Source organism: Mytilus trossulus, chromosome 6 (assembly GCF_036588685.1).
Source record: "Mytilus trossulus isolate FHL-02 chromosome 6, PNRI_Mtr1.1.1.hap1, whole genome shotgun sequence".
NCBI lineage: Eukaryota > Metazoa > Mollusca > Bivalvia > Mytilida > Mytilidae > Mytilus > Mytilus trossulus.
Window position 1 is genome coordinate 41,804,281 of NC_086378.1, and position 19,152 is coordinate 41,823,432.

Sequence of the window (19,152 nt, forward strand, 5' to 3'; positions counted from 1 at the left end):
GGATGTTAGCAAACATAATCTGTAGACTTGTTTCGTCTTGTTTAAAAGAGGAAAATACAATTGTCAAAGAGATTGCGCCGGTGGTCTGTTATTTCTCCTATGTGCATAATGTTACATACGATCCTGTGTGAAAATAAATGCCCAATGACTTGACATAATCGATTTCATATTTGACAGACGTTAGAACACACTTCATTTCCCGATAATGACGTGAAGAGTCCTTGGAAAAATCAATCGAAATTACGTCTCTTATCATTGTACCAATGCTCGTTGGATTGATTTAACTTCAGCAGTAAATATTACTGTATATTTTAGGTGAATAAATATAATTTAATAAAAAATACATGTTAATATACCGTTACACTTGGAATGTACAAAGTTGGAATCTTTGTCACAGTTTTTAATTAATATTTTTTATTCATGTTCTGCAAACACTTATCAGAAACGCAATAAACTTGTCAAAGGAGAAGTAAACTTTTACCATGCATGACTTGAAAGGAAGTACTTTATTGATTTTAGCCCACTAAAGTAGGTTAAAATGTGGAAACCATGTAGATGGTGTACAAGTCACAAGTATCACATTGTGCCTATTTTAAAGATTTTAATTCCAAGTTAAAAGTTTTTTTCTTTACTGGATTTAAAGAATGTTACATTGCCAATGATTTGGAATAAATTGTATATAACTGGAATATCAAAACCAAATATAAATACATTTTTTGGCTTAAACATCAAGATACATCGATTATGGTACCCTGTATCAATGAAGAAAATATGGAAAATTCTGAATAAATTGTACTAATTGTTTTCAAAACAAGCACATATTTAGGAGTTTTATAATACTGTTACATTTAAGATGGATTTTAAGAAAAAGTATACTGTTCAGATTATTTTAAGCAGATTTTGCAATAAAATAAAACTAAAAAAATGCTTTCGGTTTCTTATGGTTTCCTGTCAGGTTTAAAAAAAACTTTAATATAACATTGAAAATAGATTTTAAATATTAACATGAAGCAAGTAACACTAGTAATGGTGTTTATTTATGCCTTTTGAATTATATTGTGCAAAATTAAGAAAATAAAGATTGGTTTCCTGTTTGGTTTCATGTCACGTAAACGGTGAATCAAAATGTATTAATTTTTTCTCGAAAAACTCAATTTATCCATTCATACTATTCTTACACCAACACAACCCACAAAATAAAAGTTAAAATTTTAGAACCTATAAAAAAGGATACAAAAAGAAATCAAAGGCCGAATACCAAATCATGGTCCATATACGAGATTCATGAGGACATAAAATGAATACTTTATTATAGCATATCAATATTGGTTGAGGCAAATTAAAGAAAGAGAACAGAAACAAAAAAGTTAGCAATTTTTCTAATTGTAAATGGGCATAACTCTAGAACGGTTAAAGTGACACAGTAGTAATTAGCATTGTGTGTAAGTTTTAAAACAATTGGTTGAGGTAAACTAAAGAATAAAAACCAACTTTGGGAGGATCCTACAAACAGAGAGACAAGGGTGAAACCTAATGCCAGCTCCACCAAGTCAGGGGCATAAAAATGATTTGAGAATATCAAAAGAAAATATAGGGTCACCATATGTTTTTTCAAGTTTAAATACAAGAGTTCACACACTGAAATGTCTTGCCTTCTTTACTAAGTATTAATATCATGTTGATAGTCCTAACTATAAACCTTTATTACTATATCACATAAACAAAACATGATCAAGAAAATAAGGTCAAGGTCAGATAAACCAACCATTAACCAAGAAATACATGTACAATCATTCAATACACTAAATATAGATGACCTATTTAATTTGAAAAATGTCTCCCATCCTTTATGGCTGTCCCTCTGGTATCTGTCGCCCCTCTTTTATTCTGAAATCAAAAGAACTCTTCCTTTCCTGACCTTAATCAAACTTCAGACTTTTACAAGAAAACAATGACTTGTCTATAAATCAAATTCAGGGATATAACTCTATAGGGTTATTACAGGAAAATAACATGCATTTGTTATTTTGGACTAAAAAATCAAAGAACTGTGATAACATACATATGTTACATGTTTCAAAGGGACAATATACATCATAAGTTTAGTTGAAATGAAAACAAGTTCAATTGATATTACTATTGTCTTTATGTGTACTCAACTATTAAAAGATATAAGGAAGTACACCACTAATTCATGGTCCCATTGCTTTCTATGTTAAATTCCTCCATTTCAAGCAGGCACACCTCTTTTATTTTAAGTTCAAATAAAGTGGCAATCATTGCATTTCAAAGCAACACTTTATGGTGTCTTGTACTGAAAAAATCAACATACCTTACATAACCCGAATAATTCAGTCGTTATATTCCGCTGATCTACGAAGGCTACATTAACGCCTGAACGTCTTCCTCGACCAAGACCGTCAATCGGAAAGTTCACACCGCTTTGCAATATGGGAATTTTGATTTAAATTGGCAGCTAAGGAAGGAGGAGTTCCAGATGTTAATTGATGTTAAATGATGTTAACTGATGTTAATTGATGTTAATTAATTATTATCGGATTTGTGTTAATTGAACACACGTGTTTGGTAAGACAATTACAGGACAGTTGCGCAGACTCATTATCCTGATCGCCGCCGATTGGCTCTCTGTAACAGAGAGCAGGCGACGCGGCCAATGATCATAAGGAGTTCAAGCCCTCGTGTGGGAGAAAATCGGACACGGAAAGGGCTTGAATTATTCGAGTTATACCTTACATGGCATATAAGAAAGAACTGGTTCCCGGAACTTCAGATGTACCAAAACAGGTACTTCAGATCTGACAAACAGACAAAATGTACCCTCTTTTTAAAATTTGGTGCAGTTTTTTAATATTCAAAATTAAAAGTCCAAAAGTGTTCTACAATGTTCACCAGTCCTTCAGCTTTCATTTGATACCAAAAATACCAAAATATTCTACATATTTTGCAAGTTACACTCATGCGTAGGAACTATTTTGTGTTAAATATGTACTACTTTCTGGTATGTGCTTTCTGGCAAGGCCTGAATTAGTGGTGTTACACCATAACAGTTCATAGTATTCCAATTTTGAATAGTACACCTATATGGTATTACAGAAAAAATATGCCTGTAATAACTAAAGGGTGTTATCACTGCTTCTCTATATCACTTCAAAGCATTTGCTCAGACATAATCATGCTTAATTACAATGTATTTAAATTTATTGTAAGAAATAATGACCAGAGCATGTAATGAGGTTCTGCTCAAGTTTCTTGGTAATTCCCAAGTGTCTTATATAATAAGTTACATTGCTTTAATAACTAAACCTTGTTATCACAGCTAAGTTAATTCCTTACTAGCCTTGTCTCATTAATTAACCATGGTTAATCAAAAATGTATTATTTCAATTTAAAAATTAATTATCAAGGCTATTCATTTAGGCAAAGTCTCAAGAGTTCCCTAGAGTCCACTATACATTAAATATATTATTTTACAAATAACAAACATATGTTATTACAGATTTAAGAAAAGTATCTGTTATAACGCACGTAAGTTATTTTCTGTAATAACCCTATTGAGTTATATCTCTGACTGTCTATAAATCAAACATAAATGTACCTTGTTCATCGGGGCAGCAAACATATTCAACTCCATTGAACTTGCCAATATCACAGTCAAGTAGCATTGCAAAATCATTTCTCTTCATATTTTGTGCCTTGCATTTCTTGTCTGCTACATCTGCCCAATATTGATAGCCTTCACATACTACAGGTAAGCCATGTTCATGTTCAAATTTACAGTGTCTAGGTACCAATAAAGCATCGCTCTCGAAACGTCCCACTATGAAAAAAGTTTAAATTCATGTGTCTATTTATCAATATTAGAATTATTCTCATGAATTTAAACAAGAGGCTCTCAAGAGCCTGAATCACTCACCTGTTATTTTTTTGCTTAAATTTCATCAATGATCTTTCTTGCTTTTTAATATATATTAATGAGTGGCTTAAAAATGTCATTTAAATGTTCATTGTTTCTCATGTATCTGTCATATTTGCTTCAAAAGCAAATAAATGCCTTTTACCCATATGTTCTATTTTAGATATATACTGTCTATGTTTCTTGATGTACCGTACAAGGAAATGAAATACAAAATTTATACTAGATTCAATGGAGAAGATTTTTAAAGCTGCAAAAACATAAACAACTTGTGTAAAATTGTCCTTAAAAGTTAGTGAATATTGAGATTCGGGACACTTAAACATGTTGAATATAGTTAGTGATAGAGAATGGATGTGTCTCTTTATTGAACAATGTAATATAATGAAAGTGTATATATATATATGAACTTGTTCATAATAAATATGTATATATGAAAATTAGTTTTTAAAGCCAGTGTTATATTTATCTTTTTAATACTGGTTAATGAAATCATTACAGAGAGAACTGGCTGGTCATTATCATGTATGATATGATTTTGACACACCTACATAGCTAATAAATATTCATGGCTTTATAGATAAGATCAGCATGTGTAGCCATAAACTGGGAGTTGCAGATTTGTAGTACAACTGTACATGTCATATGTAGCTTTAAGAATACAGAATAGATACAAAAATATTGTTTTTAATAATAATAATCCGAGCAAGTAAAACACAGATTTATCACCAGTGCCTTAGAAGAGCTCCGTGACAGTTGACAGGCAGGGGAAATCTGGCTAAACAGAGATAAAATTGAGATGGGAGCCATTTTTTTTACCTTGACCTTTGACCTAGGAAGTTGAACATACATGTACATCATGACACGCCCTCTGGTGGTGGTTAAAATGGATGTCAAGTATAAACTTTGAAATCATAACGGTTATCTAGATATGGAGCGGACACTATCTTCACCACAGGACACGGGGTTGTCAACTGAAACCAAAGTTTTTGACCTTGACCTTTGACCTAAGAAGTTGTACATACATCATGACACACCCTCTGGTGTTGGTTAATAAGCATGTTTAGTATTAAGGATAAAATCATAACGGTTATCTAGATATGGAGCGGACATGATCTTCACCACAGGACACGGGGTTGTCAACTGAAACCAAAGTTTTTGACCTTGACCTATGACCTAGGAAGTTGTACATACATCATGACACACCCTCTGGTGTTGGTTAAAATGGATGTCAAGTATAAACTTTGAAATCATAACGGTTTTCAAGATATAGAGCGGACACGATCTTCACCACAGGACACAGGGTTGTCAACTGAATCCAAAGGTTTTTTTACCTTGACCTTTGACCTAGGAAGTTGTACATACATCATGACATGCCCTCTGGTGGTGGTTAATAAACATGTAAAGTATAAAGTATGAAATCATAATGGTTCTCTAGATATGGAGCGGACACAAAGTTAAAGTGTTACGGACGGACAGACTGATCACAATAGGGTGACCCACCTGAAGGCGGGGCCCTAATTACAATTGTACAACATCATGTACAAAGTCCATTTTTCTAATTGCAATAATTACATATATCACAATGTATATATAGATTGCATAACAATGTAATTTTAACACACTTTTAAGTATGAAAATATTAGAATGTTTAAAATGTTTACATACATGACATAATGATAAAAGTAAACGCAATATTTTGCTAGACAAACTAGCCTTATCAAAGGTGCATCTATCCAGGTAAAATATGATGTAGATGATAAGAAACTTTTGCAGCTCAATGTACATGATGCACTTGAATTTAGCTGCCTTTTAAATAATACTAAATTTAGATGAAGTTCAAGATTATTTACAAAATTGGTGGTTGAAGTTTGTAAAACTAACTTTGCTGAACATTATTGATGTTTACAGTTTATCTCTATCTATAATAATATTCAAGATAATAACCAAAAAAAGCAAAATTTCCTCAAAATTACCAATTCAGGGGCAGCAACCCAACAACCAATTGACCGATTCATCTGAAAATTTCAGGGCAGATAGATCTTGACCTGATAAACATTTTTACCGCATGTCAGATTTGCTCTAAATGCTTTGGTTTTTGAGTTATAAGCCAAAAACTGCATCTTACCCCTATGTTCTATTTTTAGCCGTGGCAGCCATCTTGGTTGGTTGACCGGGTCACGCCACACATTTTTTAAACTAGATACCCCAAAGATCAATGTGGCCAAGTTTAAATTAATTTGGCCAAGTAGTTTCAGAGGAGAAGATTTTTGTAAAAGATAACTTTAATTTACGAAAAATGGTTAACCAGATGCTCCGCAGGGCGTAGCTTTATACGACCAAAAGTTAGAACTCCTAAACGGGTCAACTGACCATTTTGGTCATGTTGACTTATTTGTAGATCTTACTTTGCTGAACATTATTGCTGTTTACAGTTTATCTCTATCTATAATAATATTCAAGATAATAACCAAAACAAGAGGCTTTGATTTTGAGTTATAAGCCAAAAACTGCATTTGACCCCTATGTTCTATTTTTAGCAATGGCGACCATGTTTGTTGATAGATCAAAACTTCGGATACAATTTATAAAGTAGATACCCTAAGGAACATTCAGTTAAAGTTTGAAAGTATTTGGCCCAGTAGTTTCAGAGGAGAAGATTTTTGTAAAAGATTACTAAGATTTACGAAAAATGGTTAAAAATTGACTATAAAGGGCAATAACTCCTAAAGGGGTCAACTGACCATTTCGGTCATGTTGACTTATTTGTAAATCTTACTTTGCTGAACATTATTACTGTTTACAGTTTATCTCTATCTATAATAATATTCAAGATAATAACCAAAAACAGCAAAATTTCCTAAAAATTACCAATTCAGGGGCAACAACCCAACAACAGGTTGTCTGATTCATCTGAAAATTTCAGGGCAGATAGATCTTGACCTGATAAACAATATAACCCCAGTCAGATTTGCTCTTAATGCTTTGGTTTTTGAGTTATAAGCCAAAAACTGCATTTGACCCCTATGTTCTATTTTTAGCAATGGCGACCATGTTTGTTGATAGATCATAACTTCTGATACAATTTATAAACCTAGATACCCTAAGGAACATTCAGTTAAAGTTTGGAAGTTTTTGGCCCAGTAGTTTCAGAGAAGAAGATTTTTGTAAAAGATTACTAAGATTTACGAAAAATGGTTAAAAATTGACTATAAAGGGCAATAACTCCTAAAGGGGTCAACTGACCATTTCGGTCATGTTGACTTATTTGTAAATCTTACTTTGCTGAACATTATTGCTGTTTACAGTTTATCTCTATCTATAACCAGATGCTCCGCAGGGCGTAGCTTTATACGACCGCAGAGGTTGAACCCTGAACGGTTGGGGCAAGTATGGACACAACATTCAAGCTGGATTCTGCTCTAAATTTGGATTGTGATTAAATAGTTGACACAGCATAGGTTTCTGACACAGAATGAATGTATTCAAATGAACTTAAAATTTTTGTTTTCTCTTAGAGCAATTCACTATGCTGTTGAATATTAATCCTCTCAAAAAAATGTTTGAAGAAATTTTCTTTTTATTTATGAAATTTCAAATGAGAAAAATTTAACCCAATTTTTTATTCACATCCCCCTTTCCCTTATTCCAAAACTAATTTCAATTAAAATATTCTAATGGAGTTTGCAACAATTACTACTCATTTAAATACATGATGTAAAAAAACTGCTTGTTATCACTGAATGGTAAAGATTATTTAAATTTATCAGTTGGTATAAAAAGTGAATATACATTGTATATTGTATATATAACAAAGATTTAAGTTGATTCTGGACAAAGAAAGATAACTCCAATTAAAAAAAATTCTTGCAGATATTTCTTGCTTACTATACTGGACAAAGAAAGATAACTCTTAATTAAAAAAAAATTTGCTATTTCACAATATTGTGAAATTAGATATTTCTTGCCATTGCACAATACTGTGCAATTGAAAAGACTTGCTATTGCACAATACTTAATATAATAATTTTAGATCCTGATTTGGACCAACTTGAAAACTGGGCCCATAATCAAAAATCTAAGTACATGTTTAGATTCAGCATATCAAAGAGGCCCAAGAATTTAATTTTTGTTAAAATCAAACTTAGTTTAATTTTGGACCCTTTGCACTTTAATTTAGACCAATTTTAAAACTGGACCAAAAATTAAGAATCTACATACACAGTTAGATTTGGCATATCAAAGAACCCCAATTATTCAATTTTTGATGAAATCAAACAATGTTTAATTTTGGACCCCGATTTGGGCCAACTTGAAAACTGGGCCAATAATCAAAAATCTAAGTACATTTTAAGATTCAGCATATCAAAGAACCCCAAGGTTTCAATTATTGTTAAAATCAAACTTAGTTTAATTTTGGACCCTTTGGACCTTAATGTAGACCAATTTGAAAACGGGACCAAAAATTAAGAATCTACATACACAGTTAGATTACACAGGTAGAACCCCAATTATTCAATTTTGATGAAATCAAACAAAGTTTAATTTTGGACCCTTTGGGCCCCTTTTTCCTTAACTGTTGAGACCAAAACTTTCAAAATCAATACCAACCTTCCTTTTATAGTCATAAACCTTGTGTTTAAATTTCATAGATTTCTATTTACTTATACTAACGCTATGGTGCGAAAACCAAGAAAAATGCTTATTTGGGTCCCTTTTTGGCCCCTAATTCCTAAACGGTTGGGACCGAAACTCCCAAAATCAATACCAACCTTCCTTTTGTGGTCATAAACATTGTGTTTAAATTTCATTGATTTCTATTTACTTTAACTAAAGTTATTGTGCGAAAACCAAGAATAATGCTTATTTGGGCCCTTTTTTGGCCCCTAATTCCTAAACTGTTGAAAATAAAACTCCCAAAATCAATCCCAACCTTTATTTTGTGGTTATAAACCTTGTGTCAAAATTTCATAGATTTCTATTAACTTAAACTAAAGTTATAGTGCGAAAACCAAGAAAATGCTTATTTGGGCCCTTTTTGGCTCCTAATTCCTAAAATGTTAGGACCAAAACTCCCAAAATCAATACCAGCCTTCCTTTTATGGTCATAAACCTTGTGTTAAAATTTCATAGATTTTTATTCACTTTTACTAAAGTTAGAGTGCGAAAACTAAAAGTATTCGGACGACGACGACGACGACGCCAACGTGATAGCAATATACGACGAAAATTTTTTCAAAATTTGCGGTCGTATAATAATATTCAAGATAATAATCAAAAACAGCAAAATTTCCGTAAAATTACCAATTCAGGGGCAGCAACCCAACAACGGGTTGTCTGATTCATCTGAAAATTTCAGGGCAGATAGATCTTGACCTGTTAACAATAATACCCCTGTCAGATTTGCTCTAAATGCTTTGGTTTTTGAGTTATAAGCCAAAAACTGCATTTGACCCCTATGTTCTATTTTTAGCCGTGGCAGCCATCTTGGTTGGTTGACCAGGTCACGCCACACATTTTTTAAACTAGATACCCCAAAGATCAATGTGGCCAAGTTTGGTTTGATTTGGCCCAGTAGTTTCAGAGAAGAAGATTTTTGTAAAAGTTAACGCCGGACAACAGATGACAGTCGACGGACGACGGACGCAAAGTGATGAGAAAAGCTAATATTGGTCCTTTGAGGCCCTTCGGGCCAGGTGAGCTAAAAATGAAGCTTTTGATGGCCGGGTGTTACCTTTCCACGTCAGTTTTAATCTAGCGTTGTGCTACAGTACATGATATATAAGGCATATATACATGATATATATATATAGAAAGTGCCTAGAAAATCAACCTAACAATGTTAGAGTAGATCTGATTCATAACTTCCTCCCCAAATGGGGCTGAAACCTGTTCTTTTTATTTCTTACTTCTACAACAACACCACCTAGCATTGCGCAGAGACCTTTTCCCTGCCTCTAACTCTAGCTAACACCGCCTAGCATTGTGCAGAGACCTTATCCCCGCCTCTAACTCTAGCTTATTATATATATAATGTGTGGTCTAACGCGCCGGTTACAGTGCAGGCAATTTGGTGTCATGATATCTCAGTAGCATGGGTTCAAATCCCGGTGAGGGAAGAATAAAAATTTGCGAAAACAAATTTAAAGATCTAACATTGTTGGGTTGATGATTAGATGAGTTGTATATATATATATGTGCAGGCGATTTGGTGTCACGATATCACAGCAGCATGGGTTCGAATCCCGGCGAGGGAAGAACCAAAAATTTGCTTTCGATCTAACATTGTTGGGTTGATGGTTAGACGAGTTGTATATATATAGAGGGAAGAACCAAAAATTTATATATACAACTCGTCTAAACATCAACCCAACAATGTTAGATCTGTTAATTGGCTTTCGCAAATTTTTGGTTCTTCCCTCGCCGGGATTCGAACCCATGCTTCTGTGATATCATGACACTGCAGCCATCCCGCTAGACCACACGACCACCTGGGCTCTACAATAATAGAGCTTTTGCTGTATATATATATATATATATATATAAAGTATTTTTATATTACATACCGTATATATATATATAAATATATGTGTGTAATATAAAAATTAAGGATTTTAACTCAGTCAATAAGTTATATATGGTCAATGTTATATTATATTGACTCTGGGACTTTGTCCTCATTCAATATAGTCTGAACAGGTCAATATTAAAAGTATTGACCTTGTCTAAAGTCCATAATTGTCATGATTGTAAAAGTATTCTATGAACAGGAAGCTCAAGAGCTATGAAATTAAGCATTTTGATACAACAAATATTTTCAAAAATTCAGTTTAGCCAAGGAAGAAGCAATGTCTGAGAAAAGTGCTGAACTGATTACTTCAAGCTGCTGACCAAATGTTTTGTCAGTATTTTCTGAGAAAAGTGTGTCAAAACTTTATGTTGGACAAAGAAGGTGATTATAATATATTCAACACTCTTTAATATGGGATATAACATTCTTCTTCTTTCCAAAAATGTGTTGTCATCACAGTTTTGAGGAGATAAATATCTTACCTATACATCTGTAGGGTGTAACTGCTATTTCCTCAGTTTTCCCAAATTTGTCTGGCCAATTAATTGTAACTTCATGATCTTCAACAATGTTAGTTATAGAAAAATTTTTGAACACCTGCAAGAATTGAAAATACACTTAATATTTAATTAACAGTAGAGGGATGTTAAATGTGAATTTCACACGAATTGAGATTCATATGAATCTCCCATGAAATTTTTCACATGAATTTCATGTGATCTTTTAAAGAAATAATTTAGTATTTTTCATGATTTTAATTGAATTTAAAAATTTGTAAGGGTTCCACGGAACCCAGTGTCTCGCCTACTTTTGCTGTAAATCGCAGGCTCAACAAAAATGAGGAAAAAAATCAATAAAAATATTCCTCTTGATACTATCCTATGATTGTAAGAAGGTTCTGTCCAAGTTTGGTAAAAATCTAGGACAGTTAATGAATCTAATAAATGTGTTTAAAACTTTAACTGCAGACTGTATGTAATGTTAACTGGAAGAAAATCTAAGTTAATTTAAAAGTAAAATACAGAAAAAATGGAGTTATCTTCAAACAAAATTTACTAACTTATGATCATAAATAAGCTTCTGTCCAAGTTTGGTACAAACCCAGGATAGTTTAAGAAAGTTAATCAAATTTTAAAAACTTTTACCACAGAGTGAATGTAATGTTTCCCTGCAGAAAAAATAAGTCCATTTAAAGGTAAAATACAGAATAAATGGATTTATTATTTTATAAATTTTGCCTCTGGATACTATCTTATGATCATAAACAAGCATCTGTCTAAGTTTGGTACAAACCAAGGATAGTTTAAGAAAGTTATTAAAATTCTAAAAACTTTAACCACAGAGTGAATGTAATGTTTCCCTGCAGAAAAAACTAAGTCCATTTAAAAGTAAAATAGGGAAAAAATGGATTTATTTTTTTATAAAATTTGCTTCTGGATACTATCTTATGATCATAAACAAGCATCTGTCCAAGTTTGGTACAAACCAAGGATAGCTTAAGAAAGTTATTAAAATTCTAAAAACTTTAACCACAGAGTGAATGTAATGTTTCCCCTCAGAAAAAACTAAGTCCATTTAAAAGTAAAATACGGAAAAAATAAAATTTTATTTTTACAAAATTTTCTTCTAAATACTATCTTATGATCATAAACAAGCTTCTGTCCAAGTTTGGTAGAAATCCAGTATAGTTTAAGAAAGATATTAAAATTTCAAAAACTTTAACCACAGAGTGAATATTTGTGGACGCCGCCGACGACGACGCCGACGGAATGTAGGATCGCTTAGTCTCGCTTTTTCGACTAAAGTCGAAGGCTCGACAAAAATTAAGATGTTATTTGAATTACATTATTATAAAATTTCATGTGAATTTTCATGTTAAAAAAAATGAAATTCACTTGAATTCCACATGAGATTCACGTGAAACTCACATAAATTGATTTCACATGAGTTTCAGGTATCAGTTTGTTTGAGATGAAATTCACCTGAATTTTATGTGAGATTTACATGAATTTAAATTCATGTGAAATTGATGTGAGTGAAATTTGCCAGTGTATATATATAGTCTTGAAGTCTGGAGCTGGCATGTCAGTTAACTGCTAGTAGTCTGTTGTTATTTATGTATTATGGTCATTTTGTTTATTTTCTTTGGTTACATTTTCTGACATCAGACTTGGACTTCTCTTGAACTGAATTTTAATGTTTGTATTGTTATCATGGTTATGCGTTTACTTTTCTACATTGGTTAGAGGTATAGGGGGAGGGTTGAGATCTCACAAACATGTTTAACCCCGCCGCATTTTTGCGCCTGTCAGAAGTCAGGAGCCCCTGGCCTTTGTTAGTCTTGTATTATTTTAATTTTAGTTTCTTGTGTACAATTTGGAAATTAGTATGGCGTTCATTATCACTGAACTAGTATATATTTGTTTAGGGGCCAGCTGAAGGACGCCTCCGGGTGCGGGAATTTCTCGCTACATTGAAGACCTGTTGGTGACCTTCTGCTGTTGTTTTTTTATTTGGTCGGGTTGTTGTCTCTTTGACACATTCCCCATTTCCATTCTCAATTTTATCTTGAAACACAGAAAATTCCTTCTGAGACCTTGGATATTTACTAGCCAGAAAACAGTTGACTCACCTATTAGCGTTCCTCATGTTTCTAAGCATGTGTAACTTTTGACTATTGACCATATGCATCTGACCCTTAAATTGAGAGGTCCCTTCTTTTACTACTATTAACCACGTGCACTTGAATTAGTTTATTTAAAAATCTGACCCAGAAATATCAAACTGTGAGTAATATTTCTACATTTTCAGTTTTTCCGTGCACCCACCCCCCCTCCCCCTTCATAGGATTCTCTCTTATCATGCTTATTTATTGGTTAGTTTTGGAAGTGTCCAATGAATATCCTCGGAATCAAGATTCTCTGATCATTTATACGGTCCCTCTCTGGATAGGCTACCACGTGACATTGTATATTTCAACAATCAAAGTACATTTGTACATTGGTAAGTAAACAATAAAAACTTTAGATTGTACTATCAAGAGTGCACACGCTGAAATGTCCTGCATTCTTATTTACTAATCATTACTTATCATTGATATTATGTTGATAGTTCTAAATATAAAGCTTTACTACAACCTACAACTATCACATGAACTTAACAAAATCCAAGAAAATGAGGTCAAGGTGATATAATTATAAACCAAACAAGAAATGCATGTACATGAACACATTACAATCATTCAATACTCTAAATATAGTTGACCTATTGCTTTTTTATTGCTATTGCTTTTAAGAAAACTACATGTAAACATTGACAAATGAACCATGAAAATAAGGTCAAGATCAGATGAACCATGCCAGACAGACATGTACAGCAGAATATCATCTGACGGACATGAGGACCTTGCAAGGAAGGCACATACCAAATATAGTTTTCCTTTTACTCATAATAAGAGAGAAATTAACATTTTTTTCAAGTAGTCACTGAACCATGAAAATGAGGTCAAGGACACTGGACATATGACAGATGGAAACTTCGTAACTTGAGGCATCTATATACCAAGTAAAAAGCATCCAGGTCTTACACCTTTTTAAACATTAAGTTTTTTTAAAGAAGTTAGCTAACAACGCTGCCATCGCATCACTATACCTATGTTGAGTTTTGTAGGGTAAGTTTTTGTTTGATGACCATACAATTTTTATTGTTGAAACTGTACGGTGACCTGTATTTGCTTTTGCTTTTGTCATTTCAGATCTAGTGAACAGTTCATTTGCATCATACCATATCTCCTTATTTTGATAGTGTGTAGTATAGCAGTTATCAGTTATTTGTAAACACAAGACAAATTAGTCATATCAACATGTACATTCTTGGGATAGTTGTCTTGTATCGGCATATTGAAGATATATTTTTTCCATTTGAACTGGAAGTATTTAACATTACTCACACTTTGACAGTATTTAAGAATATCTAGTTTATCCTCTTTACAGTCTGTATTGATATCCTTCTGCCACCCTGTGCTTGTTTTGTGCATTGCTGGTCTTCCACATTTAAATGCAACAGATGGAACAAATTTTGATGCAGGTATATCATTATCAATATTAGCTGCAAGTGCCTGAAAGATTCACAAAAAGAAATTATCAATTTTAAAAATATAAACAAACATGTATTTCTTATTTTCTATGAGTTTCCAATAAAATTTCACCAAAAATAATAAAAACAGAACAGTACCACATACATTTTTGAACCAGTATGTAATACTGTTTACATAGGTAAATTTCATCAAAATCCAATACAAATGTACATACCATGGCCAACAGACACAAGCATGGGAAACGAGTCCTGTGTAAAACAGAAATCTATCAATTGGCAGTTATTACTGATTATATATGACTTTTAAGCAGGAAGTAAGATCCTGTGGGAAAAATTTCAGCAGAATAATTAGAAATTTTTTGATTATTTATTGAAATAAATTGCTTTGCCAAGCGCAGCTGGATACAACGGGTCAAACCATGAACAGTTGGGGCAAAAATGGACACAATATTCGCGCTTAATGCAGTTCTGAATTTGGATTGTAATTAAATATTTCACACATCAGAGGTTTCTGACATAGAATAACTGTAGTTAAAGAATTAAGAATTGATTATATGATTTGAATTTATATTCAGTTTTTTGCATTTGTGCAAAATACTATGCTGTTGCAAATTGACCCCCCCCCCCCCCCAAAAAAAAAGTGTTTAACCCCCTCCCCCAATTTTTCGGCCTAAAAAAATAATTTCTGTAATCTGGAGGAGAAAACATTGTCCCACCACCACACAATCCCCCCCTCCCCTTTTTTCAGAAAAAAAATTCTTTCCGACAATGTATGGTCATAAATATCTCAATTCAAATTTCCAATGCAGTTTGCAACCATAGTTCCAAAAATGTACCCATTTAAATACATTATATAAGTTTCAACATAGAACCAGATGCTTTGCAGGGCACAGCTTTATACGACCACAGAGGTCGAACCCTGAACAGTTGGGGCAAGTATGGACACAACATTTAAGCTTGATACAGCTCTAAATTTGGATTGTGATTAAATAGTTGACACAACATAGGTTTCTGACACAGACTGAATGTGGTCTAAGAACTTAAACTTAAAAACTTAAAAATTTTAAATTGGACATTTACCTATTATGGTCCAATATCCAAAATCTAAATTTATACATGGTGAGATTCAGCATATCATAGAACCCCAAGAATTAAATTTTTGATAAAATCAAATAATGTTCAATTTAAGACCCTTTAGACCTCAATGTGGACCAATTTGATAACCGGGCCCAAATATTAAAAATCTAAATACACGGTTATATTCAGCAAATTGAAGAACCCCATGTATTCAATTTTTGTTTAAATCAAACAAAGTTTAATTTTTGACCCTTTGGACCTTACATGTACCAATTTGAAAACGGGACAATACTGTACAATTGCATATTTCTTGCTATTGCGCAAAACTGTGTAATTTAAAATTTCTTGCTATTGTGCAATATTGTGCAATTAGATATTTCTTGCTATTGCGCAATACTGTGCAATTGAAGATTTCTTGCTATTGCACAATACTGTGCAATTGAAGATTTCTTGCTATTGCGGAATACTGTGCAATTGAACTTTTCTTGCTATTGCACAATACTTAGTATAATAATTTTGGACCCCGATTTGGACCAACTTGAAAACTGGTTCCATAATAAAAAATCTTAGTACATATTTAGATTCAGCTTATCAAAGAACCCCAAGAATTCAATTTTTGTTAAAATCAAGCTAAGTTTAATTTTGGACCCTTTGTAGACCAATTTGAAAACAGGACCAAAAATTAAGAATATGAATAAATGGTTAGATTTGGCATATCAAAGAACCCCAATAATTCATTTTTTGATGAAATCAAACAAAGTTCAATTGTGGACCCTTTTGGCCCCTAATTTTTTGGGACCCAAACTCCCAAAATCCATCCAAACCTTCCTTTTGTGGTCATAAACCTTGTGTTAAAATTTCATAGATTTATATTAATTTATACTAAAGTTATTGTGCAAAAAAACAAGAAAAATGCTTATTTGGGACCTGTTTTTGGACCCTCATTCCTAAACTGTTCAGACTAAAACTCCCAAAATCAATCCCAACCTTCCTATTGTGGTCATAGACCTTATGTTAAAATTTCATAGATTTCTGTTTACTTATACGAAAGTTATTGTGGGAAAACCAAGAATAATGCTTATTTGGGCCCTTTTTTGGCCCCTAATTCCTAAACTGTTGGAACCAAAACTCCCAAAATCAATCCCAACCTTCCTTTTGTGGTCATAAACCTTGTGTCAAATTTCATAGATTTCTATTTACTTAAACTAAAGTTATAGTGCGAAAACCAAGAAAATGCTTATTTGGGCCCTTTTTGGCGCCTAATTCCTAAAATGTTGGGACCAAAACTCCCAAAATCAATCCCAAACTCCCTTTTGTGGTCATAAACCTTGTGTTAAAATTTCATAGATTTCTATTCACTTTTACTAAAGTTAGAGTGCGAAAACTAAAAGTATTCGAACGACGACGACGACGCCAACGTGATACCAATATACATGTACGACCAAAAAATTTTCTTGCGGTTTAAGACCCATTGTAGGCCTTTGGCTGTTTTCTGCTCTCTGGTTGGGTTGTTGTCTCTTTGACATATTACCCACTTCCATTCTCAATTTTGTATCATCACACATATTGGAAGATTCTTAAAAGAAGTGTCGTCTTCACAATTGTGAATATTTAGATATACATGTACATGTACATTGTTTGATCATTCATGATATCAAGCAATAAATCAATTTTATTGACAATTCTACCTTTGCTTTTGACACAAGTTCAGTTAATTTTTTACTTTAAAACAGAATATATTGACTAAGCATGCTGAGTGTCTGGTACCTCGAATGACCGAATAACACTGTTAATATCCGAATAACACTTTTAATGACCGAATAACACTTGAAATTTTTATATTAGCAAATATTTGTGACTTTTAAACATGTTAAACATTGATTATTAAATAATAGTATATTATCCATGTATTTTATAACTAAAAATTGATTCACAGACATGACAGAAAGCAGATAAGGTCATAAAGATCTTTTTAAATTTAGTGTGTGCATCCAACATGGTGACCACGGAAATCACAATGGCCGCCATGTTGGATGTACACACTAAATTTAAAAAGATCTTTATGAACTTGTCTGCTTTCTGTAAATTATTCTTAAGCTATAAAATACATCGATAATATATTATTATTTAATAATCAATGTTTAAAAGTCACCAATATGTGCTAATATTAAAATTTCAGGTGATATTCGGTCATTAAAAGTGTTATTCAGATATTAACAGTGTTATTCGGTCATTCGTGTTACCCCTGAGTGTCAGCTCTTAAAAGAAGGGTTAGTCAGGTAACTGCAAACAGACGTATATGTATTTTTGTGCTTATATATTTTTAATTGTGATATTTTAAACAAGATTATTCCGGTTAACTACTGTCTATTTTATTAGTATGCAGCATGATGTCTATAAAGAACAATATATAGGCTGAAATAAAGCTTTCGTAGACCATATATTGAGTGCATTTAAATAGCTTGGTACGAAATAACTATATATTAATGAATATCCAATTCTTATCCTAAGGACTTTGCACAACTTGTCCCTTGATGTTTCTTGGTTTTCATGCTGTTGCTGAAAGTAGTTTCTGCTGGTACTATTAAACAATATAACTGTTACTGTTAGTCACAGGCGCATGATGTAGTATATGTATAATAATATATACATTTACAGCATTTGTACAATAAGAAGCTCAAAAATATCACTCAAAAACCTTTAGTGACATTTTTTTTTTTACCACAAATGATTTACCTCACTATATGTCAAATGGTGGATTATACCTAATTTGAGGTATAATCCGCCTAGTAATGGATATTTTCTTGAGCTGTTAACGTGTATTTAAGGTCAATAAGAATCTTGTCTGGACCCTGAGAGTGCAGCATAAAATCCTGCATTTGACATGTCATTTGCGGGATAAAAACGATAGAGAATTACCTCAATGTATGCAAGACTGACCTTTGTAAGTACAACGAACAATATGAACACTGATTGACCGTTTACAGTCCGCATTTTCACTGGTAAATGTATAATTTCCTATGATATTATTACTAACAATGACAAATATGTCTGGTAGATGACATGACGTCATTCATTCATTAATTCTGGAAAGGTGCTTATGGTTGGTCTAAATTTTGTATCTTATTTTCATAACTAGTTGCCGACAGACGAACGACACACTGAGAACGATATCTTAAACTTTCGTCCAACCTCTGCTGATTCCGATACCCCCCAGTAACGATACAATCGGTCGCCCGGTGTTCTACTACGGGGGTTGTTTTCGAACATTAATCTATCAATGAGGGTCTCACGGAACGAAAGTAAGTTCGGGTTACACTAAAGACATAAAGGTAAACAAATCATGGACAGAAAAAAATATTCGGCACACCTCCGCAGGTAAGATATGGTATCGGGTCCATTCGCCCTAATAACATATTCGCCCAGTGTCCGTTCTTAGCATTTGTCATGATATTAATTTTTAAATTTGTCATTG

At 32.9% G+C, this 19,152-nt stretch overlaps 1 protein-coding gene across 4 annotated transcripts in view; it reads right to left on the minus strand.

The window, feature by feature from the left end:
* LOC134721354 (amyloid-beta precursor-like protein) overlaps positions 1 to 18,830 on the minus strand; it is a 52,868-nt gene extending 34,038 nt beyond the window's left edge. Inside the window, exons 1-4 of one of the 4 annotated variants that reach the window (XM_063584295.1) lie at positions 18,618 to 18,830; positions 14,455 to 14,622; positions 10,988 to 11,102; positions 3,617 to 3,838 (exon numbers count right to left, since the gene is read on the minus strand). In XM_063584295.1, coding sequence (XP_063440365.1) covers positions 3,617 to 3,838; positions 10,988 to 11,102; positions 14,455 to 14,622; positions 18,618 to 18,671 — 559 coding nt within the window. In that variant the 5' untranslated portion in view covers positions 18,672 to 18,830. Of the gene's footprint in view, positions 1 to 3,616; positions 3,839 to 10,987; positions 11,103 to 14,454; positions 14,623 to 18,596 lie in introns of all 4 variants that reach the window. The other 3 variants (XM_063584296.1, XM_063584294.1, XM_063584297.1) reach the window with 3 other exon arrangements.
* Between the last annotated feature and the right edge of the window lie 322 nt (positions 18,831 to 19,152).